The 24866-nt window shown below is 43.9% G+C and overlaps 1 protein-coding gene across 1 annotated transcript in view; it reads left to right on the forward strand.

The window, feature by feature from the left end:
- Positions 1-24866, forward strand: part of MCF2L2 (MCF.2 cell line derived transforming sequence-like 2) — a 272166-nt gene that overhangs the window by 192237 nt on the left and 55063 nt on the right. Inside the window, exons 20-21 of the mRNA XM_054982756.1 lie at positions 15074-15199; positions 17010-17231. Coding sequence (XP_054838731.1) covers positions 15074-15199; positions 17010-17231 — 348 coding nt within the window. The remainder of the gene's footprint in view (positions 1-15073; positions 15200-17009; positions 17232-24866) is intronic.

Below are 24866 nucleotides of genomic sequence, written 5' to 3' on the forward strand. Positions count from 1 at the left end.
ATCTGGTTGGACCAGTTATGCGCATATTTATCAGTGTGTGGGAATAGATCTGAAACACCTCAGGACTGGGAGAGTCTTATGGAGGGATGGGACAGACTGCATAGGAAGTACCAGTATTCTGGAATGGTGTAATTTTGGCTTCTAAAGCCCAGTACTCTTTTTGCACTGTCTCCCACCCTCCCTCTTTTCATTCTTGCACACTGTCCGATAGGAGCATTTATGCAGTTAAACCATCCCCAAAGGGTTCAAAATTTAAGTATTTTTCTTCTTGCACATCATTTGAAGAAGTCTTACAGAGGCTTGTAATGGTGCTTTTAATCTCGCTATCCACAAGCTCAATAATTCTTTTTATCTCAGAGGTTTTAGAAACCTTTTGCAGAGGGAGGGGCTGCAGGGACTTTCACTAGTTATTCACATTTGGCAGTATCCAATATGTGCTGTCGGTTTAAGCACGGACATTTTAAAGGACCAACCCCCAGACCAGACAAATTGCATGTATCATATCACTGATTTCATGCAGCATTTGAACCGCATGTTGTTCCATGTCTGGTTCAATAGTCCTCCAGCATTAGTGGCATAATCTTCCTTCATGTAAAACAGTTTTTTTCCCCTTGTATCACAAATTCAAAATGCTGTATACCACGGCCCTGGTGATGGAATCGCTGATTGGCTGTTTATAGGGCCCACATAGGTCAAGGTGTACAGGGCTAAATGTGGTGGTTCTGCCTATTCCAAGAACTCATAATGGAAACAGGTTCGGCGTGTATTGTATTTACTGATTTCAACATGAGCTTCTGCTGATGGTGCCTGTAGCGTTTGACCCCCACCCCCAAAAGCACTTTTTAGGTCTGATCTCAAAATTACTAGAACGATGGGATTCGAATTCCCACTCATCAAACCCTTCAAGGCTAAGAGATCCCACTGACTGGCCATTGCTGCACACCTCCACCTCTACCACCCCGTGTCAAACAGCAAAACAAGGTTTTGTAGGATTAGTGCTCTCATCACTAGTAGAAAATTCCACCCCTCCCCACCCTGCTACTTCCCATGCTAGCTTCTGTTTCCTCCCTTCTATCTCCCATTACTGTGCTATCTATTTCCCCATCTTTCCCCCCACTGTCTTCGTGTCCCTGCTGTCTGTCTCCATTCCCCCCCCCACTGCCACTTGTCCCACTTCCTCCCTCCCCTTCCCCCATGCCATTTGCATTTCCCTTCCCATTTCCTTTACCATCTCCTCCTCCAGGTCCACTGACTTGATATCAAGCACCATTTTGGATTGCTCTGGAAAACCAAAGTGTCACTTAAACTCTTCCCCCTCCACCCTAATTTCTGTGCTGTTGACTTCTTTGCCTTTTTGAACCTACAGTGTTTTTTTTTAAAAAAAAACTATGGGTTCAAAGAAAAAACATATGGGTCCTTCTTCTGGCTTCTGAAGGTGTGGGAAGTTCTTTATTGCTCAGTGCCAGTAGGTTATCTTGCAATTGTTTACTTTCTCTTTCTCGCTCCGCTGAGCCAGTGTCCTTGAATCACAGCCGAGACTGGCTCATGGTGTGCTCTTCTTGAGAACCAAAGATAAGTTCATCTTTCTCATTGCCTGTTCTGAAATAATGGCCAAATCCACACTTACCGGCACAGCGCTAAGCAGGCGGAGTGAGAGTGTCTTTCTGGCGCGATTTATGACGTCATTGCACCATGATGCCGCTCTCGTGGCGCGATGACGTCATAAAACGCGCCAGAAAGATGCTCTCACTCCGCCTGCTTAGCGCTGTGCCGGGTAAGTGTGGATTTGGCCTATGTCTCACCCCAGAAATCCCCCCTCCCCCGTTATCGGTCCTGGTCCCAAAGGCAGGAATATTCCCTATATTCCCAGCTATATTGGGGTGATAATAACAACGCTGACTTTGTTCACCACTTTGAGTGGGACACTAATCTATCTAGAAGAGCAGTATATACATGCAGTTATTATTATTATAACACTGGAAGAGCAAAGAGGTGGTTAGTTTATTTTTGAAATAAAACTCAGAAATAGATCCAACTATACAACAGCCACTTTTGCCCCTGATTCAGAGCAGATAGAACTCATGCAAAAAAGTGTGTGTGGTTGCTGGAATAATATAGTCTTGCAGAATTAATGTTTGATGCCCCTCTTCTGGGAGGCTGGTTTACAAGGTGGATCCCACCACTAAAAAGGCCGAGGATGTAATGGGGACCAAAGGAAACTCTCAGATAAAGGGTACGCTCAAAAGCCTACTGGAGCAGTGAGAGGTTAACAGTTACGGTTTCTAAAGCTTATTTAATGAGGTTTAAAGAAAGTGGGGAAGGTGGCATGGCATAGTCCAGTCTTTTCAGATAAGCTAAGCAAGGTCAGTACTTGAATGGGCATTCACCAAGGAAGACTCTACAGAAGAAGGCAATGGCAAACCCCCTCTACTCACTTGCCTTGAAAGCCCCTTGGCGGGGTTGCCATAAGTCAGTTGTGACTTGACGGCGCCCACACACACAAGTGCGCACACGTGCACACAAGGGGTAAAAAGATTTTAAACAGATTTATACCTATTGCACCCAATGAAGTTGATGGGCAGTAGATTCAGGAGGAGTACACTATGAGTGATTAAATAGCTATGAGCATAGATGGCTTAAAAGGATGTTGGACAGATTCATGGAGGATAAATCCCTCAATGGCAACAAGCCATTGCCAGGGGAACCTTCAGATTCAGAGATAGTAAATCTCTGAACATCAGCTGAACATCAAGAAGACAAAAGTAATGACTACTGAGGAATTACACAATTTTAAAGCTTACAATGAGGAAATTGAAATGGTGCAAGATTTTCTATTCCTTGGCTCAGTCATCAACTGAAAGGGAGATTGCAATGAGGAAATTAGAAGAAGCTTGAGACTTGGAAGAGCAGCTATGAGGGAGCTAGAAAAGATCCTTAAAGATAATCTCTCTGGGAATCAAGATCAAGAGAATCCAAACTATGGTAATAGATCCAGAGGAGTTAGCCGTGTTAGTCTGTAGTAGCAAAATCAAAAAGAGTCCAGTAGCACCTTTAAGATTAACCAATTTTATTGTAGCATAAGCTTTCGAGAATCACAGTTCTCTTCGTCAGATGCATGGAGGGCAGAAAGAAACTGGTCAAATATAGAGGAGGAGAGAGGAGAGGAGGAGGAGAGGAGGGATGTAAACAACTCCTTTGATATGGAGATGCAAACAGCTCCTTTTGATGTGGGGATCAGTTTGCTTGTGTAAAGGTTCAAAGGAGTTTGCCGTGTTAGTCTGTAGTAGCAAAATCAAAAAGAGTCCAGCACCACCACCAAGACCATACAATTCCACTGCAGCACAAGCCTTCAATAACCACAGCCCTCCCCGCCAGATGCATCTGACAAAGAGAACTGTGGTCCTCGAAAGCCCACGTCAGGTGCCACTGGAGTCTCCCTGACCCCGCCTATGTAAATGAAATCAGTTACCTGTGATAATGAGATAACCATTCATAGTCCCTATTCAGTTCCAGCTTGACAGAGTCAAATTTACATATGAATTCCAATTCAGCAGCTTCCCGTTGGATTTTGTTTTTGAAAGGTTTCTGTTGAACTACAGCGACTTTTAAGACTTTGATGGAATGTCCTGTTAGATTGAAGTGTTCTCCCACTGGTTTCTGGACGTTTCCATTTCTAATGTCAGATTTGTGTCCATTTATTCTTTTGCGTCGAGGTTGGCTGGTTTGTCCAATGTACAGAGCAGAAGGACATTGTTGGCACATGAGGGCATATATCAGATTGGAGGATGAGCAGCTGTAAGAGCCAGAGACAGTGTAGTTGATGCCATTGGTATCTATGGTATTCCCCATTGCCGTGTATGGATGTGTAAATTGGATGGTGAAGAAAGCTGACAGGAAGAAGATTGATTTATTTTAAATGTGGTGCTGGAGGAGAGTTTTGTGGATACCATGGACAGCCAAAAAGTCAAATAAGTGGGTACTAGATCAAATCAAGCCAGAATTCTCCCTGGAAGCTAAAATGACAAGACTAAGGCCATTGTACTTTGTTTGGTCACATCAGAAGACCAGATTCTTTGGAAAAGTCAAGAATTCTAGGAAAAGTAGAATGCAGTAGGAAAAGAGGAAGACCTAAAATGAGATGGCTTAACCTGATAAAAGAAGCCACGTCCTCCAGTTTGCAGGATCTGAGCAAGTCTGTTAATGATAGGACATTTGGGAGGTCTTTCATTCATAGGGGCACCATAGGTCAGAGGCAACTTGACAGCACGTAACACACACACACACACACACAAATCTTTGAAACTTACTGGTAGGAGGCAATGTTAGGGCATGTCAGCCTCTATGTCTTGTTGGCCATCTGTGCCTTAGCCTTTGTTTGTTTGGCCCTCCAGGGCAACTGGTTGACTGCTGCATGAAACAGGATGATGGACTAGAGGGTCTGATCCAGCAGGGCACCACTTGCGGTTGTGTTACATTGAATGTGAGATGTACAAACATTTCTCCAGGCAAAGAGATGGTAAACAGTTCACAGTTAAATTGGAGGGATGCTAATTAGTAGAATAGCCACATGTACTTTTATGCTTCCAGGATTGATGAGCTTGATTCTAGCGGCTGCTCATTTTAATTTTGTCTTTCATGTTATGAACTGCCTTAGGCCTCCGAAGAAGCAACATAAAGACATTTTAAATAAATGAATAGTAGATACAGATAAGGTAGTAAAGTAAGTTTTAAATAAATGAATAATAGATACAGGTAAGAACAAGAAATTGGGGCCATGAGTGGGAATGGAAAGAAATGGGATTCTCATTGAGCAGCCTGATTTCTCCTCTATGCTCTTTTCCCTTTAATGGACAGTCAACTGGTCTCAAGACTCCATCCCTTTTGGAGTATTTCCAGTCTTCATTAGACCCTGTAAGTGTAGGGGGAGTCTTATGGTTGATTTACATTTTTCTGTGTATCTGGGACAGGGCAGCCCTGAATATTGTTGAGACTCAAGGGAGATTACAGAGTACAGAAAGAGAAAAAAATGTAATCATAACGAATACTAAAATGTTAAAAACCTTTTTTGCTTTTTGTATTTTACTAATATTACTTTTTATGGATTTTGTATTTTTGCTGTTAAATTTTTTTAAAAAGTAAATTTTTTAAAAAGTAATTTTTTAAAAAAAGTTAACAATGCTCTAACTGAAAAAGTCCCATTCCATCAAAACCTTGACTTGAAAGTCTGAAATGTTGATTCTGCTGGAAGGAAACCCAATCTTGTTTTGCCCAAATGTCAACAAGTTTCTCAAGTTATTGGCCAGGAATGGGAGTGAAGGGTCATGCTGTTCTACTCTGGTGACCTGTCTTCCGCTGTTGATGCCTGAGTGCAGATCTGGGAAGGCAGAATCTCCAAGGGCATCAGTGAACCTGTGGGAAGTTCATAGACATGGCTGTGTTTTTTGACCTCTCTCCTTGCATTTTTCACAAACTTAAAAAACTACACAGAGCATAACGCTTCAAGTCAAGCAGACCACTTATTCCATACATAGAAGCATTGTGTACCTCCTGCATTGCTATGTTTTTTATCGAGTAGCAAAGGACAACATTCAAAAAGCAGGGAGTTTTGTGTCTCTTCTCTTTGTCTATTCTCCCTGCACTCTCTCACACACCTTTCTCCTTATATATGCATACCAATTTGCAAATGATACTAATGTACACAGTACTCACACACTACTCGCCCACAATTTAAGTGAGGAGTTCTGCCTAATCTGATGGAATCCTCATCAGCAGCACAACTAATGATGTGTGATGGTAAGTATTTTTCTTTTTTCATCTGAGAAGTTGGAATGATTGTTAACATTCCTTAACACTTTAGCAGTTGACCCAAGTGATTTATTACTAACAATATACAAAAACCATTGATACTGACAAGGAATTTCTGTCTTGTTTCAGCCACACACCGTGTAGGGAGGGGATTCTTCCCCCCAGTCCTTCTCTCATATACTTGATTATTTTACTCAGGATGAAGGAGAGCTGAGGGCAAAATTAGAAGCCAAGATGGTGAGGGTTGGATTTTTTTTTAATAAAATTTTATTGGTGAGTGGAAAAAAGAAAAGAATTTTCAAATTTAACACATATAATCCCATTTCCCCCCTCTATCCCCCACCCTTTTCCTCCCCCCTCCCTATTGACTTCCAACAGCTTTCCAACCCTTAACCCTTCTTATTGCTTAAATCTATTTCATTTACATTTTCCTACCCTCTATAAATCATAATATCTCTTACTCTAAGCACATTCTGATTCTTTTACATAAACTCTATCAAGCATACTATCCATATGATATATATCGTGTCAATAAAGCATAACCATATAGTATAGTATATAGCAGGGATCACAGTGTCTCTTACTTTAAACATGTTCTATTTCTTTTAAACATATACTCCGTCAAATATACTATCAATATAGTATATATTATAAAACATATATGCTATGCCACCAATGTAACACAGCACACAACATAGTATAACACAGCAACCTGATATTGTATTAAATCTGATCCACTAACCCATCGTTTTATATTGTATATAACATACCTATGATGTATAGTAGTAATAATATACATATATAGTAATAATATATCTATTTAACCATTCTCATTATCCCATATATTCTATGTAAAGTTCCCCTAAATATTGTGCTAGCTTAGATTGTAATTACATTCCCCCTAAATGGTAAGATCCCTTCTCTCCCCCCTTTCCAACATTATTCTTTAAAAATTCTCAAACTGCTACAGTTCTCCTTTTACATCCCATTTTTTTTCCAAAAATTGTTTCAATTTCCCCCAATCAACAATGTATTGCCCTAGGTCAAGATCTTTGAGTTTCCCTGTCATTTTGTCCATTTCCGCCATGTACAGCAATTTATAAATCCAGTCTTCTACAGTTGGTATTTCTTGTGTCTTCCATTTCTGCGCATGCAAAAGTCTTGCCGCTGCAGTCATGTAAAATAACAATGTTCTATGCTGCATTGGAACAGTCTCCATTCCCAAGTTCAGTAGCAACAGTTCTGGGTTCTTATTTATTTGTATTTGTAAAATCTCATTAATTACTTCGATTATTTCTCCCCAGTACTGCTTAGCTACTTCACATGTCCACCACATATGATATAGTGATCGTTCATGTTTTTTGCATTTCGGTGAGGGTTGGATTTGAAGAGAAAAGGGATATGTAGGTGGTAAACTTTGGTTCATTTATTTTTTTAAAATTATATCTCATAATAACTTCAGAGCAGCTACCAAAAATTAAAATCAATGCAGCATAAAACCCAATCCAAAAACAATAAAGGAGCTTCAGATGATAACACAGTCCAGCAAACAAGATAAAAATATCCCATCACGAAATAATATCCATTTTGAAATAAAAAGGGTTTACAAACCTTCCCAAAAAAGCTGAGGGGGAGACCTCTTTGACCTCCTTGAGACTATTCCTGAGGGGAAGTATAGACATCATTTAAAAAAAAAACCCACAAAGCCTTGCAAAAGATATTTATACTTTCTGGGAACTAAGCAAGCGTGCTAGGCCAGCCTCAGGGTGTTCATCCTGGAGAGGTATAGAATGCTTTCAGTGAAATCCTAACAGAGTTAATCCAATCTAAGCCCACTGAGACTGCAGTAACTCTGTTTAGAGTTTCACTGTGCGTGTCTGTGTGTTCCTAGTCATCCAGTTTTCCGAATCAGTGTTCTATGGACACAGGGTTCCACAACAACTGAAAGGCAGCCCGCTGCATATTGCACTAATTACAGGTTCCAAACCGTCTTCGTGGGCAGCTGCACATAGAGGGGTCACCTAATCATCTAATCAGTCAGCTAAGTCAAAAAGGGAAGAACTGCTTAAAAATGAACCTTAGATGATAAAAAGCCTTCCTAGCAACAGCACCAATTCGATATTCCAATAGCAAGGTTGGTTGTAGGAGAAAGTATGAGCCATCGAGCCACAACCGACTTAGGATACTGTCAGGTGGCTAGCAATTCCGCACACGTTGGATAATGCACTTTCAATGCACTTTATCAATCGTTTGAGGTGGATTTTTCGTTCCGCACACAAAAAAATCCGTTCCAAATGATCTATAAAAAGGATTGGAAGTGCGTTATCCAACGTGTGCGGAATCACTCAGTTGGTCTGTGGTAGAAGAGCAAAATTCAGGCCCAGTAGACCTTAAAGACCAAGGAAATTTCCGGAGTCTTGGTCTTTAAGGTGCTACTGGACCCAAACCGACTTACGGTTACCCCATATTATTAGAAAATGAGTATTCTTTTTTTAATCATTATATTTTTTATTTTCAAGATGTAAAATATAAACACTTTGTTAAATTTTCCAGCTTCTTCAACGTTTCCAAATTTTCTAGATTACACTTGTTAATACAAATAAACTATTTACATCAGTTTCTGCTCTTATTGTTGACATTGCTTATTCATTTATTATATACAAGTTCATAGTAATGCAGAACTGTGTTTTACTCCTTATACTTTCTTAATTGAGAAGAAAAGGGGTATTCGAATATGGGAATTCTAATATAAAATTAATATAATAACTTCCTCCCCCAAAAGGTCAAATAACTGGACATAGCTTTAGTCCTTTTCTATGGTGTTCAATATAGTCCAGAACATTTTTAAAAAATTAATAAGTCTAATCCAGATGTTACCTGGGCGAGATCTTTCCTGGTAAAGAGCAGTGACACCGACAGCTGCATTGCCTCCCAGGCCTGTGCTTTTGCCGCCTGGTCCAAGCCCGTCTGTGGTGACTGGATCCAGGTAGGGTAGCATGGAGGGAGGCACATGCCACAATACCCATGTGGCTGCTGTTCAGGTCCAAGATGGTATCCAAAAATGCTGCCTCCGGAGTTTACCTGGACTCATCCTGGGTAGCAATGGTGGGAGGCTGCTTAAGGTGCAAAAATGTGATTGCCTCTTTGTGTAGATCTAGATCCATCTTTGGCCATAACCAGGCCTAGGGATGCCAGACCCCCAGCGGGGGTGGGGGATCTCCCATACCCCACACCCTGCCCCCATTTATCTGGCCAGCAGGGAGGTGCACACCTTCCGTGCGCACTCCCCTGCAGTGCTGTGTGCTCCCGTGCGCAGCAGCCACCTGGATCACGCCCGTTTTGGCCCAGATCGGGGTTGCTGTGGAGTGCAGGAGCACTCCTGCACTCCGCGGCGGTCCCAAACGGGCCTGTTTCAGCCCAAATTGGGCTCATTGTGGGCCTATTTTGGCATGGATTGGGCCCGTTTTGGCCCGGATCGGGGCTGCTGCGGAGCGCAGGAGCACTCCTGTGCTCCACAGCGGCCCAAAACATGTCATTTTTGGACCAAATCAGGCTCATTTCAGGCCTGTTTTGGCACGGATTGGGCCCATTTTAGCAGGGATTGGGGCTGCTGCAGAGCACGGGAGTGCTCCTGCGCTCCGCAGTGGCCCCAAACAGGCCTGATCTGCACCAAAACGGGCCCGAAACAAGCCCAATTTGGGCCGAAACAGGCCTGTTTTCGGCCACTGCGGAGCACAGGAGTGCTCCCGTGCTCCCTAGCAGCCCCAATCCAAGCCCCTGTGGAGTGTGGGCGCACTCCCAGGGGCTGTGTGATGATGTCACTTCCCGTGCATGCACTCCCACCCCAAGAAGTGAGTGCAGGGAGCCAGTCCCCCGCCGGGAGGTTAAGAGGGACTGGCAACCCTAATCAGGCCCAAGGCCAGATTGAATTAGGCCAAGAAAAGGTACCAAATGTATTGGTTCTTCATCCTAACCCACAGATTAACTGTGCTATAGAAGCATAAAAGGCTTTGGAAGTAATGTGTATTAACTGGTGATGCTTATGTCAACTATGCCAGCCAGTATGGAAAGCCTCCAGTTGCTTCCAAAGTAGCCTAGGCTGGCAAGAACCCCTCATAAAACCAGGCTGATCTCTGCTGTCATTTTTCTCTCATCTGAACTCCAATTCTACAAGTGGGCCCAGTGACAGCCAGTTTGATGTAGTGGTTAAGAGCATGGGACTCTAATCTGGAGAGCTAGGTTTGATTCCCCACTCCTCTACTTGAAGCCAGCTGCGTGACCTGGGGTCAGTCACAGCTCTCTCAGAGCTCTCTCACCCACCTCACAGGGTGATTGTCGTGAGGATAATCATAACACACTTTGTAAAGCGCTGTGAGTGGGTCTTAAGTTGTCCTGACGGGTGGTATATAAATCAAATGTTATTACATTAAGTTGTCCTGAAGGGCAGTATATAAATGGAATGTTATCGAATGTTACTATTTGCAGAAAAGACTTGAGGGCTGTAGAGAGCTGGAAATGTGGGGGAGGGTCCAGCATCCTTCATTCACACATTGCTTTTGCCTTCAGATCAGACCCCCACCCTTCTCATTGTTACATAACTGTGTTGAGCCACTCTGCAGCAGCTACACTGGCTCCCCGTGGAGTTCCGGATCAGGTTCAAGATTTTGGTCTTGACCTATAAAGCCCTAAATGGACTGGGACCAACATACCTGAGGGACTGCCTCTCCCCATATGTACCCCGGAGAGTACTTAGATCTGCAGATAAAACACCTACTGGTGGTCCCTGACCCCAGGGAGGCTCGACTGGCCTCGACCAGGGCCAGGGCATTTTCTGTCCTGGCCCCCACCTGGTGGAACTCTCTGTCAGAAGACACTCGGGCCTGCCAAGATCTTGTATCTTTTCGGCGGGCCTGTAAGATGGAGATGTTCCACCAGGCATATGGTTGAAGCCAGCAAAGGATCCATCTAATCAGCCTCCCTGCTGGTCTCCTACCAGCAGAGGGGCTATATGATTGTCTGCCCCCCCCCCACATATGATGAACCAGAGTTGAGTTATAAACTCACACCTCCACCCTCTTTTGATATGTATGATGTGCAGGGAAACGGGAAGGGGGGCCATCTAGATTACTGGTAATTATGCTGTGGAAAATGAGTTTGTGATTTTATTGTTTATTTACTATAATTTTATCTATTGCTGTAACCTGCCCTGAGTCCGGGGAGGTTGGACTATAAATTGAATTAATAATAATGATGATGATGATGATAATGCTGATAATAATGATGATGATGATCATGACGACTATTATTATCATTATTATCATTATTATTATTTTAAGAGAGATTCCACCAACATCTCAACCAGCTTGGCCCCATGTTTAAAGCTCTTGATTGTAGCCAGAGATCTTGCTTCGCATTCCAGCACAGACCAGCCTCTGACCAAACCTTTGCCTGTATAATCAAATCACATGCTTAAGCTAGTTAAAGAGTTGTTATCCTGGGATAATTATCCTTAACAAAGGGCCTTCCATACTGGCTGCTGCAATGTTTGGTATAAACATCAGTTGCGTATTCTTTCCATGTGCGTGATATTTGTTACCAAATCTGTACTGCAGAAGCCAATAGGAAAGTTGAACAAACATGGATCTGTTGCATCAATGGGAAATGATGTGGATATCTTTTATTTTAATTGGTGGTGGAGAGTGCCCTCAAGTCATAGCTGACTTATGGCGATCCCTGGCGGGGTTCTCATGGCAAGAGACTAACAGAGGTGGTTTTGCCATTGCTTGGCTCTGCAACCCTGGCCTTCATTGGAGGTCTCCCATCCAATTACTAACCAAGGCCGATCCTGCATAGCTTCTAAGATCTGATGAGATCAGGCTCACCTGGGCTATCCAGGTCAGGCTTTGTGTTACTTGTGTGTATGCGGTACCCTCAAGTCTTGACAACCAACAAATACAGCCTTTCAACCAAGCAGGTTAGTGGGTCAACACCTCAGTAATGAGAGGTTAAGCCAAAATGGCATGTTTCTATTATTTTGCAGAGGTGATATTACTTGGAGTTCTGACAAGATGCCTTCCACAAGGGGAGTGGAAAGCCCTGGGAATTATTGCTCAGGTCTTTTTTTACCATTATGGTTATATTGTTTTTGCATTAAAAAAAAATCCGTAATAGAAGAATCATAGAAACATAGAGTTGGAAGGGGCCATACAGACCATCTAGTCCAACCCCCTGCCCACTGCAGGATCAGCCTAAAGCATCGCTGACAAGTATTCATCCAGCCTCTTCTTGAAAACTGCCAGTGAGGGGGAGCTCACCACCTCCCTAGGCAGCTGATTCCACTTTTGAACTACTCTGACCGTGAAAAAGTTCTTCCTAATGTCCAGCCGGTACATACGAAGCTGCCTTATACCTAGTCAGGTGAATGGTTCCTCTAGCCCAGTACTGTCTACTGGGTTTGGCTCTCCAGGGTCTCAGAGCAGAACCCCAAGTGACAAAAGGCACAGATTGGACACTTGTCAGCTTCCCTCAAGTTTTGATGGGAAATGTAGGCGTCCTGGTCTGGCAGCTTGGCTCTCCGACTGCTGTCCAATGGACTTTTCAACTGTCACTTGTCCAACATTCCGCCAAGCTGCCTACATTTCCCATCAAAACTTGAGGGAAGCTGACAAGTGTCCAATCTGTGCCTTTTGTCACTTGTGGTTCTGCTCTCAGTCTAGGGCTGAGGCTCAGCGGTAGAGCATTTGCTTGGCCTGCAGAAGGTCCCAGGGCAATCCCTCCAGTTAAAAGGACCACATAGCAGGTGATATGAAAGATCTTGACCAGAGCCCTGGGAGAGCAACTGCCAGTCTGAGCAGACAACGGTGACCTGGATGGACCAGTCGTCTGATTCAATATAAAGCAGCTTCGTGTGTTCACTTGCTAATTGAAAACCTTTAAATGGTATGACCTAGGACTGCATTTAGAACCTCTTACGTGCAAAGCATGCGCTCTGCCATTGAGCCACATCCTCCCCCTCACATCTTTGCCCACAGCTCTCTGTCCACAACCTTAAGTAGCACTTTAAAGACCAATACATTTTTCCAGGGTATAAGATTTCATGAGTCAAAGCTCCCTTGGTCAGAAGGGTCTGATCAAGTGAGCTTTGACTCAAGGAAGTTTATTCCCCAGAAAATGTTGTTTGTCTTTAAGGTGCTACTGAAATTTTATTTGTAGGTAGAGCAGCTTACAGTTGCATTCTGTATCAAGTGCATGGTAGCCTGAGGCTTTTCATTTGGTGGCTACAGATGAATAATGAAGATGGACAATGGAATGAGACTCTACATCAGACCTAGCTGAAGAACCATGAATCCCTGTATGAACCAGTTAGCTACTTTCCAAAGAGCTGTGTGTCTGTATGGACAGACAGTTTGGTGTTGTGGTTAAGAACAGCAGGACTCTAATCTGGACAACCAGGTTTGATTCCTCACTCCTCCACTTGAAGCCAGCTGGGTGACCATGGGTCAGTCACAGCTCTCTCAGAGATCTCTCAGCCCCACCTACCTCATAGGGTGATTGTCATGAGGATAATAATAACAAAACACTTTGTAAACTACTCTGAGTATGGCATTAAGTTGTCCTGAAGGGTTGTATATAAATTGAATGTTATTATAATGTTGTTATTATTCTTTGTGTAGCCCAAGAATTTTTCAGTCACTCAACCAACGCTGTGGAATACTTGCCAGAGAAAATCTGGAGGGAGCCATTGCTGCTTATTTTCCTGAAGGCATGGAAGGCTTTTATTCCAGGGGGCTTTTAATTGAGGTGGCTCTATGAAATTGTTGAGGACTTAAAGTGAGGCTGAATTGGATTGTATTTTTCTGTCACTTGGCACCGTGTTAGCTGCCTTGAATCTTTGGAGGAAAGAGGGACATAAATACCTTAATTAAACAAAAGAGAGACATGGCTCTTTGTTTATTCCTCTCAGCTTCCTGACAACATCTAACATAACTCAATCTGTGATACGCCATCAGTCCACTCTGTATTTCTTTACCACTGAGAACCCTCCATGTGAGACAGGGCAAGGAAATGCCCAGTGTGGTGGCCAGGGCTTTTTTTCTGGGAAAAGAGGTGGTGGAACTCAGGACTGTACAATGACGTCACTTTGGTTCAGCTGGAACAAGGGGGGAGTTTTTTAAAGTTTAAATCGCCCTTAGTGAAAATGGTCACATGGCTGGTGGCCCCGCCCCCTGATCTCCAGACAGAGGGGAGGCCAGCGGCGTGGAGGGCAATCTAGACTCCCCTCTGTCTGGAGATCAGGGGGCGGGGCCACCAGCCATGTGACCATTTTCAAGAGGTGCCGGAACTCTGTTCCACCGCATTCCCGCTGAAAAAAAGCCCTGGCAGTGGCCTGTTGTCAGCCATTGCGTTTTGTCCAAAGTTACTAGGCAGAGTGCAAACAGAGACTGGGAAGGCAACAGGTTCTTTTGTAATGTCTAGTTCCTTCCAGGGAATACATTATGAAAACTGAGGACGTTGCAAAGGTAGTGAGGGATTGTGTAAGCTGCGTTCACAAGGCACAAGTCTAATGTATGTTTTCCTGAGGTGTGTCCAGCTCATCACAGAAATGGTTTCAACAGCAGTCTGCATAATTCTCAGAAATGGCCCCCATCTTGAATATCAGGCCATAACATTCAATTTTTTTTGTCCTAGATTTCTGATTTTCACTGTCTTCCCATTTTTCCATCTCTTTCCTTTTCTCTCTCTTTCTCCTCTCCTTCTCCACACTAGCACTGTCCCTGGTAACAATAGGGGAGGGGGGACAAAATAGAAAAGCATCATCCAAGGGATTAATAGTATTCATGTTGATGGCAGCGTGTAAGGTAATAATAACACAGTGCTGGAAATCTGCAGAATTTTAGTCATCACGTTACTGGTACTCTGAGTTACGGCAAATAGCTATGGCAGAAAAATTGACACATCAACTTGTTAAAGGTAATGGCAGAATGTCAGATTTTTATGAAACATGGCAAGACCTCATTTCATATACTAATCAGAACAGTACCCAATACCAACATTTATCTGAACCCTTCCTCAAGTTATGGAAAAGAGATTAGATGTGTAATATATGTAGAAATGTTTTGGAAAAATAACTCACATTAAAAATTTCCTCTCTGTGTTTTATATCATGCAAGATAAATTTGAAAAGTCCTCCATTAACAGTTTTCAGGGTGGAAATTTCTGATTAGTCTTCTCACACATAGCTTCTCTTTTTGTATCAATTGAAAAACAGGAAATGTTGAAATGTAGCAAAAATTCAGAAGGCACAGCTGAACTGGAGGAAGCACTTGCTACCGTGCTTGATATTATCAAATCAGCTAACGACTCCATGCACCAGATTGCAATTACAGGCTATGAGGTATGCAATTAAACAAGCTGTTGAGTTTCATATCGACCAGTGTTTTCTTCAGAGTTTATTAGGGATTCCTCAGTTACAAGCTGAGTGGCGGGCAAGTTCCTAAAAAGCTGAATTGTTCAATGGTGCTGCCCTTTGCCTAGCACATTTTGGAGTGCTGCTTTCTCACTCGTCTTGGGTCTTTACTAGCAAGAACTGAAGAGGCAAGATGGAACACACCACTAAGTTCTTTACTAGGTGGAAGAAGTTCCCCTAAATGTGGTGATGGTGGAGAGTGCTGTCAAGTCATAGCTAACTTTTGGTGACCTCTGATGGGGTTTTCAAGGCAAGAGACTAACAAAAGGGCTTTGCCATTGCCTGCCTCTGCAACCCTCATCTTCATTGGAGGCCTCCCATCCAATTACTAACCAAGGCCAACCCTGTTTAGCTTCCGAGATCTGATGAGATCGGACTTGTATGGGCTATCCAGGCCCCTTTAAATGTAGCAAGCCTGAAAAATAAAGTTCATGGGAAGAGACTGGGGTGCAGGAAGAAGTGGGCAGAGTTCATAATTTTTTTTTAAAAACCCATTATCTTTCCCTTCAGAATTGCTTCATCCTCCCCTGTCACACCAAGCCAAATAGCATGTTCTCCATGAGGATAGTTTAGGTGGATAGCCATGTTGGTCTGCAATAGAATAGCAGGATTTGAATCCAGTGGCACCTTAAAAGATGAACAAGATTTTCAGAGTGTAAGCTTTTGAGAGTCAATGCTCCCTTTTTCAGACAGAGCTTCCTGAAGAAGGGAGCTCTGGCTCTTGAAACCTTACACTCCTCATGTCCTCCATGTCGCTCAGGGGAAATTGGTCTGGTTTGTGATGAACTAACTGGGATTGAGGAGAGTGAAACCTTTCAGTATAACATGTAGAAGATGCTTCTTTTAGTTCAAAGGAAAGCATCCTTTCAAACTGTAACAACTCCCAACTTTTTTGGTGGAACTTCCTCTCTGCATTGCATTCTTCTCCTCTGGCAGTTAACCCTCGAAGCTCCATTCTCCACCCTACCCCTGTGACGCTTTCCCCAAAATCCAGCTGACATAATTCTTTCCCAGTAGCAGCAATTCTATGAGTGATTCCACACACGTTGGATAATGCACTTCCAATTCCTTTTTATAGATCATTTGGAATGGATTTTTTCGTGTGCAGAACAAAAAATCCACCTCAAACGATTGATAAAGTGCATTGAAAGTGCATTATCCAACGTGTGCGGAATCAGCCTATGACTTGTTCATCAGTAGCTGGAATGTATGCAAACATTCTATGACATCACATCAGCTCTGCAACTGATTGGTTGGAGAGAGTTCGTTGAAGCAAAGCCTTGTTTTTTAAACTTTTCAAATTGCATCCAATGAGTAGTTTTTAATCTATTTTTACAGTGTCCAGTTTCCCTTTTCATGTAACAGGCCATTGATTTTAATCCTTCTGTCTTGTGAACAACTGACCCAGTTAAGTATACATCTGAATTATGCAATAGAAATTCTGTGTTTGTGGGTGATAGTCCAAGTGCTTCAGGCATTTGTACAGCACCAGCATCCCAGATCAGATGAACATTCCATTGATGCCTGATGAAGCAACAAGGAAATAATTGTGACCAAAGGTTACAACTCTTAAGATAGCAAGAAAAGGGACCAGTAGCAGCCTGGCAAAAATTCCCAAAGATAAACACTGGGGAAAGAATTGCAGTTAACATTAGCGACATGCCACTGAACTACGATTGAGGAAACGAGGGCTAGAACCTTACTTCATCCCACTTTTCTCTCCTTATCCTGTCTCTAGGGTGATGTCCACGAGCTTGGAAAACTGCTCCTGCAGGGCTCTTTCAACGTTTGGACGGATCACAAAAAGGGCCACAACAAGGTCAAAGATCTGGCCAGGTTCAAGCCAATGCAGAGACACCTCTTCCTCTATGCAAAAATCCTACTCTTTTGCAAGAAACGAGAAGAAAACACGGATGGGCATGAGAAGTCTCCCTCATACAGCTTTAAAAATTCTTTAAAGGTGAGTGCTTTGTTACGGGGAGTTTGCTTTGTGTGCAGAAAGTCCCCGGTACAATCGCAAGTATTTCCAGGGACAGGATCTCATTTATTGTCTTACTTCATTTCCCCCCCCAGTCAGGACCAAATGCGGTGGAAGAGAGAGAGAGAAATCTACAGACGAATCGATTTTAAACTGCTACCGCTCTGAATTGGAATAAATTTGTCCTTATCTCCTCCCCACAGAGGGCCAATCAAGATGTTATGGTGGCCACAGGTTTGATCCGTGCCCACCAACATCATTACACAGAAACATTTGACTGTTTAAAAACTATCACAAGGACAATTGGACCCACAGTAAAGGGGGGGGGGCAAGTGGATTGTCCCCTCCTCCTGTACCATGTTGAGTACCAAAACAGCCATGAGATCTTGATCGGGCCCTCACAGCCCGATCAAAACAGCCATGGGATCTCGATCGGACCCTCACAGCCCGAACAAAACAGCCATGGGATCTTGATCGGGTCCTCACAGCCCGATCAAATCAGCCATGGGATCTCGATCGGGCCCTCACAGCCCAATCAAAACAGCCAAGGGATCTTCATTGGGCCCTCACAGCCCAATCAAATGGCCAGATTCTTCTGTAAAATGGCTATCAACTGTGATGGATCAAGCCTGTGGTCACCATAATATCTAGTTTGTCCCAGAAGGTTGCAGTTGGAAAAGCGTTGTCTTTCCTGGTGCCCAATAGGACGAGGACTCAGGCTTCTTCTTGTCTGCCCCAGAGGAAGAACGCAGGGCATGACAATCCTGCATTTGTTTGCTGAAATCTTTCTTTTGTTAGGTCAAAGAAGTATGTCAGGCAAAGCCCTAACTCATTCATGCCAAACCATGGCACTGTGTCTGGTTTATATAACTTTGGAGGATTTGTTTTGATGTGCCAGAGATTTTCCTTGACAATTGTATAAAGCAACAAATAAGGAAATCACTTTGCCATAGTGTATCCAGAAAGATGGAACTCCTGTTGTGTGCAGCTTGATGGTGTCTCCCCTCCCTCAGCTTAGAATGTCAGGAATGTTCATTGATAAACTCAGCCTCTACTTCAAGTACAGAATACTTCAAATAAGCTCTGGAGAAGAATAGCAATGAGGGATTTAAATGCCCCTCTTAGACTTGGGGAGGAGCTTGAAATTAGACATGGGCACAAATTGGAATACGAAGCAAATTTCATCACAAAACGGGCCATTTCATGTGCCACGAAATCACATTTTGTGGGACCGTGGTTATCACAAAGTTATCTCAAAATTCACAACTTTTTGGCCTGTTTTGTTAGCTTTGTGAACTATTAATAATTTCAGACAGGCTGGCGCCAAGCCATTGATTCTATAGGAAACAATGGGCCCAGACCTTTTGTTGCCATTGGAAACTCCAATCATAGCCCACTTACCCTTGATTGGCAGCTCTCCTAGCCACCTGGAGAGCTTCCATTCTGCCCTATACAGCCAGGAGCTGGGGGGTCAATTCCCTAGGCAACCAAGGAGGTGGGCCTTCTGTAGCCATGGGCACACCAATCTCACCCCTCCAAACCTTGTTAGGCAGGTCTGTCAGCCAACCACAGACCTCCTGTTCTGCTCTATGTCAGCATTTTTTTTATAAAAGGCACCTCTCTCTGCCTCATGTTTCAGTCCCAGTAGAGAGAGGAAGAGGGAGGAAGACCTGTTGCTGGGATTGGAGTGAGAGAGAGTGTAGAAAGATTTGGGATACTGCTTTTGGCTGTTGCTGCTTTAGAAGGGTCTGAAAGAAGTCCCTTATTTACAGCTCTTGACCTTGCTGTGGGAAGGTCTTTGGGTGAGGGTGCCTCTGATCCAGCAACTCCCAGTCCCCGTTTCAGTCATGCAACCTGGTAGCACTTCCCTTCCCACCGTTCCCGTTGACCTTCCCAATCAACATATTGCAAACTTGGAGGGTGGGTGGAGGAGAGTCCGCTGAAGTCTCCCTGCGAGTTTGGCATCTCCAGGTATGAAGAGGGCCGTTGAAATGCCCCGGGTTCTGACGAATCACGAAACTGATGAATCATTTCGTCAAACATGTCAATTTCATGAAATTTCATAATTCACAATTTGTGGATTGTGATGAAACACGAAACTCTCGTTTTGGGTTTTTTCCGTTTCGTGCCCATGTCTACTTGAAATTCAGGTGTAAATGACATCCACTTTCTGGCTTCATTTCATCATCAGGAAAGATCATCCTCAAATTAACATGGCAGTGAATTTTCTGCTGACTGCAGAGAACAAAATCCATGTCGCCCCTTTTATTAGGACTAACCAAATCGACACAAAGCATTATGCCAGCTGTTGAGTTCACCAGGACTCTTCACCAGGCAGGATGTTACAAAACTGAAAAAGACAAAAGGGCAGAAAACAAGGGCCGTTTCCACATGTCTTACCGGCCTCCGGAACGTTGCACAAAACACCCGGAAGATAGCATCTTCTCGCGCAAAACCGCACCAGGAAGGCGCGATGTCACGCAAAACTCCCGGATGATAGGGTCTTCCTGGTGTGATTTCACGCAAGAAGACACTATTTTCTGGGTGTTTTGCGTAACGTTCCGGAGGCCGGTAAGATGTGTGGAAACGGCCAAGGTCTGAGGTTGAACACAGCCCAACACACATTCTCAGTTGGATCGCAAAGGAGGGATCGAACAGAACGTTCGTCTTTCAAAAGTCCACTGGGAAAGTTTCTGCCCTAATTCATGATTCAGTTAGCTTGGGAGGTTGTGGATTCAGACCAGAGTGTGCATAATGACAGCTGCGTGCCTCAGCTGTGATGGCCGCCACATCTCATTTCATGTGAGAACCTGATTTGAACACACTCGGGAACTAGCTTGGTTCTTGGCATCCTGTGCGTCTGCCAGTGTGTGTGGTCCCTACACTCAGTGCTGTACCAGAGTAGGAGATTTATTTAATTAATTAATTTAAAATATGTATATCCCCACCTTTCTCCCAAGCATCTCAGGACCCAAGATTACCACAATGGCCAGTATCAACTTTAGCCCCAAGCCCCTTGCAGTCAGAAGTATCGGCTCTTGTCAGAGATGGTGGCCTGGGGACAATCCAGGCAGTTTGTGGGTTGCTCAGACTATGGAGCTAAGCCAGCGGTTATATAATGCCACATTATTGGCTCCTTAGCTCGCCTAATCCCCACTGTACTGAAAGATGCAATACCGTTTCCAGCCAGCGTTTGTGGTGGCGCTATAATGCCTCAGAGTTTGCTTTTTCCAGGGAGCTCAGGGTGTCTGTCATATGTGGCTTTTCCTTATTGTATCTGTGCAATGATCCTGGGAGGTCAGTTAGGTTGAGAGACAGTGATTTGCCCACTCAGTTTCATGGGAGAGTGGGAATTCGAATCCAGTTCCCCAGGATCTTAATCCTTCATTTTGCCAAGTTCCTCCCAATGGTTCTCTGCATAGGCAATGTTGATCTAGTACCACAGGGAGTATGAAGCTAGGACTCTACCCCTGTAGGCCTCCAAGACCTCTGGTGCTTTATACACCTACAGGTGCCACTTCATCAGCAGACACTAGAAGATTTTTTTATTGGAATTACGTCCATCACATATGCTGCTAGGTCCCCCCTGTTCCTCTTCCTGGTGAAATCTAGTCGCTCAGATTAACAGACTCTCATCAAATCCTGGCTCAGAAATATTTATAAGGGGTCATGTGACCCGTTCGGGCCAATTGATAAACTGAATCTCCCAGCAGTTCCCTCTTTGGGCCAGACCAAGCGGCGGCACTTTTCACTTCCTCCAGATCCTGGAGACCCAGTGCAAGCTTGAGTCAGGACTGTCCTACAATCTCTACCTGTGGATTTAGGAGTTCCAGGATAGAGAAGCAGCATATAATAAAAGTACCTCTCACTACGGTACTGAAAATCCAAGTTGCAGACCTATTTCTTCTGTAGGCAGAAGGGCAAATGGACCATCGGAGCCCCTGGGCATCCCCTTGTCTTGCTTCGGTCTCTAGAAGCGGCCGAGATTGTCTCTATTCCCAATTAATTCCTGAGAGAGGATTCTCACTAGTGTCCCAATAGACCAAGCAAACACTCAAACTGATGCACTTCGAACAACTCAGGCAAAGTACATACCTTGCAAGGTAGGCACTCACTTTTATATTCTCTTACAAACGGATTCATTAGAAAAATTGTTTACAATAGCAAGATAGGTTACAAAAGACAAGCTTAAGTCTGTAAAATCCTAAAAGTTGGCAGTAATTTCTAAAAATTGACAGGTCATATAAACTATAAGGGGTGACATTTAACACCTCTTTGGCATCTCTTGTTATCTCTTGGAAAACTAGAGGGGTGCGGTCGTGAGATGATAAAAGGAATGTTAGTAAAAACAACAGCATCCAAGGTTTTTCGGAGCTATGTCCTCTTGTAAATTCAAAACACCCCTTTGTCTCAATATCTTTACCCACGTTGCAATTTCTAGAGAGAGACAGTGAAATAAAAGTAGGTGAAAGGGTATTTGGAATGAGGCCGCCAAGACCCACTTCCATAATGTCCATTCAGGAAAGCTTAACTTATAACAAACTATTCGCTAAAACTATATGATTATAAAAATCCCCTAACAATTCCATTAACTTGTTTTTTAATGGATCTGGTTTTTCAAATGCATACTTCTTTTTTTATTCAAATGCATACTTCTCATTTTAAAGTTTTGCTGTTGCATCTTCTTATTTGGGATTCAGGGTGGACTGAGGAACAAATGTTGGGCAATTTTGCCCGGGCTCCAGATGAGAGAGGAAAAAAATGTAGCTCGGGAACTTAGCAGAGTTTGAGTCTTCTTTCTGCTGGGCTGGAGTTTGTGGCCTTTCGACATCCTTTCTTGTGTACCTCCTCTGGCAAAATTGGAGTGTTTGATTTTTAAACAGTTTCTCAGCTATGGTGGAAAGATTTCCAGATTCATAAAGTGGTATGACTTGCTAAACAAAGACCCTGAGGCAGGAGTTAAGCTGTGTACTGAAATTTTGGTGGGAACGTTCAGTCCTTCTCAGGATCAGGGCGTTGCTCTGAGGTGCCATTCAAAGATCATTTTTTAAAAAATCTATGTGTGTGTCTTGTGAGCTGTATGACTCTCGGAGCCCTGCTCAAACATGTCCCTGCCCAGTTTAATCCAGGGAAATATTTGCTTGGCAAGAGGGCCCATAGCTTAATGGCGGAACGCTTATGTGAAGCCAAGCTGGGATGGGTCACAGAGTTAGTTCCTAGGATGGTTCCATCCGCCACCACTGAACACTGGGGAAGTGGGAAGGGGATGTGATGCCCCTTTGGAGCTGCGGTAGTGTAGTGGTTAAGTGGTTGGGCTGTGAATCAGCACTCTGCTGGTTTGACTCTCACCACTGTCATGAGCTCTGCAGGTGGCCTTGGGCAAGCCACTCCTCTCAGCCCCAGCTCCCTAGCTGTATTGCAGGGATAATGATAACACTGACGTTATTCACCAGTCTGAACAACGGGGCACTTATCTGTCTAGAAGAGCAGCATATAAGTGACTGGTATCACACCAGCGGTCCACTGTACAGCCCATTAATGATGAGGCCTCAAGTTCAGTGCCCGGCTTCTCCAGCGAAAAAGGTCTCAAATAGTGTCTCAGATGCTTCATGCATCACATCCTTTAGGCTTATAACTACAGTTGTGTGACTGCCCTAACCAGTGTTTGCAAGCAAGCGACAGGTATCGATGTCGGCCAGGGGCTCTCTTGAAAGCCTGCCAGCAATGGCAAGATTACAGTTTGCTGCTTCCCAGTCTGTGAAGTGTCTCTGAGACCCTCGAGAGCTTTTGCCAGAAATGTATTGGGCTTGATAGACCACCGTTCCCCCATGAAAGAAGGCTGCTTCTTATATCTTTGATATACCTGCACACTCCTTTTGGCATCCCCCTTGTAACCAGCACAGTTCTGCAGGGGCATCAAGGGTTATATCAGTGCTTAGTTCTCGTGGCCCCTTCTTACATGCCTAGGGTAATGCCAATTGCCACTTTGGGGTCAGAAAGCCGTTTTCCCAGGCCAGTTTGGCCAGGGATCCTGACGGTGTTTTGCCTTCTTCTGAGAATGGAGCAGCGGTCACTGGAGGTGTGTGTGTGTGTGGGGGGGAGGTAGTTGTGAATTTCCTGCATTATGCAGAGGGTTGGACTAGATGACCCTGGAGGTCCCTGCCAACCCTATGATTCTAGTGGAAAGAGTGACTTCTTGTAGGAGAAGCTGCCTGGTTTTATCGGCCATCCCACCACGCACCATTTTCTGGCTAATGCTGTGCACTCTGGATGCTGAGGGTCAGCTCTTTATCTAAGGCAATGAGGCTAATTCATCTGCTAAGAAATAAATGAGTGACATACCGAGTGAGACTTCCAACCCGTCACCCCAAAGACAGAGCCATAGCCATGGTCTGGGCTGTTGAGTGCACTGTCCCACATAGAGCAGAGATGCGCAGAGATTTTTTTTTTCCAAAGAGGAAGATTTTTAATATGTAACATGACAACTTTTATTCAGAGAATGTGCGGGTGTGCTGTGGCATCATTTCCTAAGGAGGAAATCCTTGGTGGAATTTCCATTTGTGCATGTGTAACTTCTCTTTTCATGGGTTCTATGGGGCTTAGAAAGCAACTTTCACAATTTTTTTTTCCTTTTAAACTTTTTAACCATTAATAAAATACAACTTTAACAAAAATTAACTCTTAAGTGCAACCATACAAAAAAACCTCCAAATCAACAATGTCCTTAAAAAGGCAAACAGTTCAACATCCAAGAAGTGATGAGTCCTCTCTCATCCATTCGAAGCAGCTGTACTTCTTGTTGGGAATTGGGGCTTCTGTCTTCTTGTTGGGAATTATAGCCCTGCAAAAATAATACAATCCCAGTAACACCAACTACACACAATACACAAATACCACTTTAAATCATATTTTACATACAACATTTGATTACCTTATTCAAGGTAATAAGAGCTTATAATTTATTAAGCTCCCCAGCAAACAGCCTCCCCCTCAGCAGCCTGCCTCTAGCTTCTGACTCCACCCCACTGGGCTAAACCAATTAACCTCACAAGGGTTACACATGCATATGCCATTCGGTATCACACTGCATCATAGGCATTGTGTTCATACTTGGCATCATAGGCTTTATGTTCTGTAGTTGCGACGTACAAAGCAGGAAGGCATCCATGAGTACAGCAGCAATAGACTTAGACAGGGCTTTTTTCTGGGAAAAGAGGTGGTGGAACTCAGTGGGTTGCCCTCGGAGAAAATGGTCATATGGATGGTGGCCCCGCCCCCTGATCTCCAGACAGAGGGGAGTTTAGATTGCCCTCCGCGCCACCAAGCGGCGTGGAGGGCAATCTCAACTCCCCTCTGTCTGGAGATCAGGGGGCGGGGCCACCAGCCATGTGACCATTTTCAAGAGGTTCCAGAACTCCGTTCCACCGCGTTCCTGCTGAAAAAAAGTCCTGGACTTAGAAACTCTTTGATGCAGTGCAGTTCATTGCCATGTGCAACTGGGACTCTTGTATTCCTCTTCTTAGATTCCTTTTCCTTCTTCCCATTCTGCTTCCTGGCTCTGGCTATTTCGCACTCTTATCTCTTTGTCTATTTTCTTACCAATATAGTTATAACAAT

The sequence above is a fragment of the Eublepharis macularius genome, chromosome 6 (genome assembly GCF_028583425.1).
Source record: "Eublepharis macularius isolate TG4126 chromosome 6, MPM_Emac_v1.0, whole genome shotgun sequence".
Taxonomy (NCBI): domain Eukaryota; kingdom Metazoa; phylum Chordata; class Lepidosauria; order Squamata; family Eublepharidae; genus Eublepharis; species Eublepharis macularius.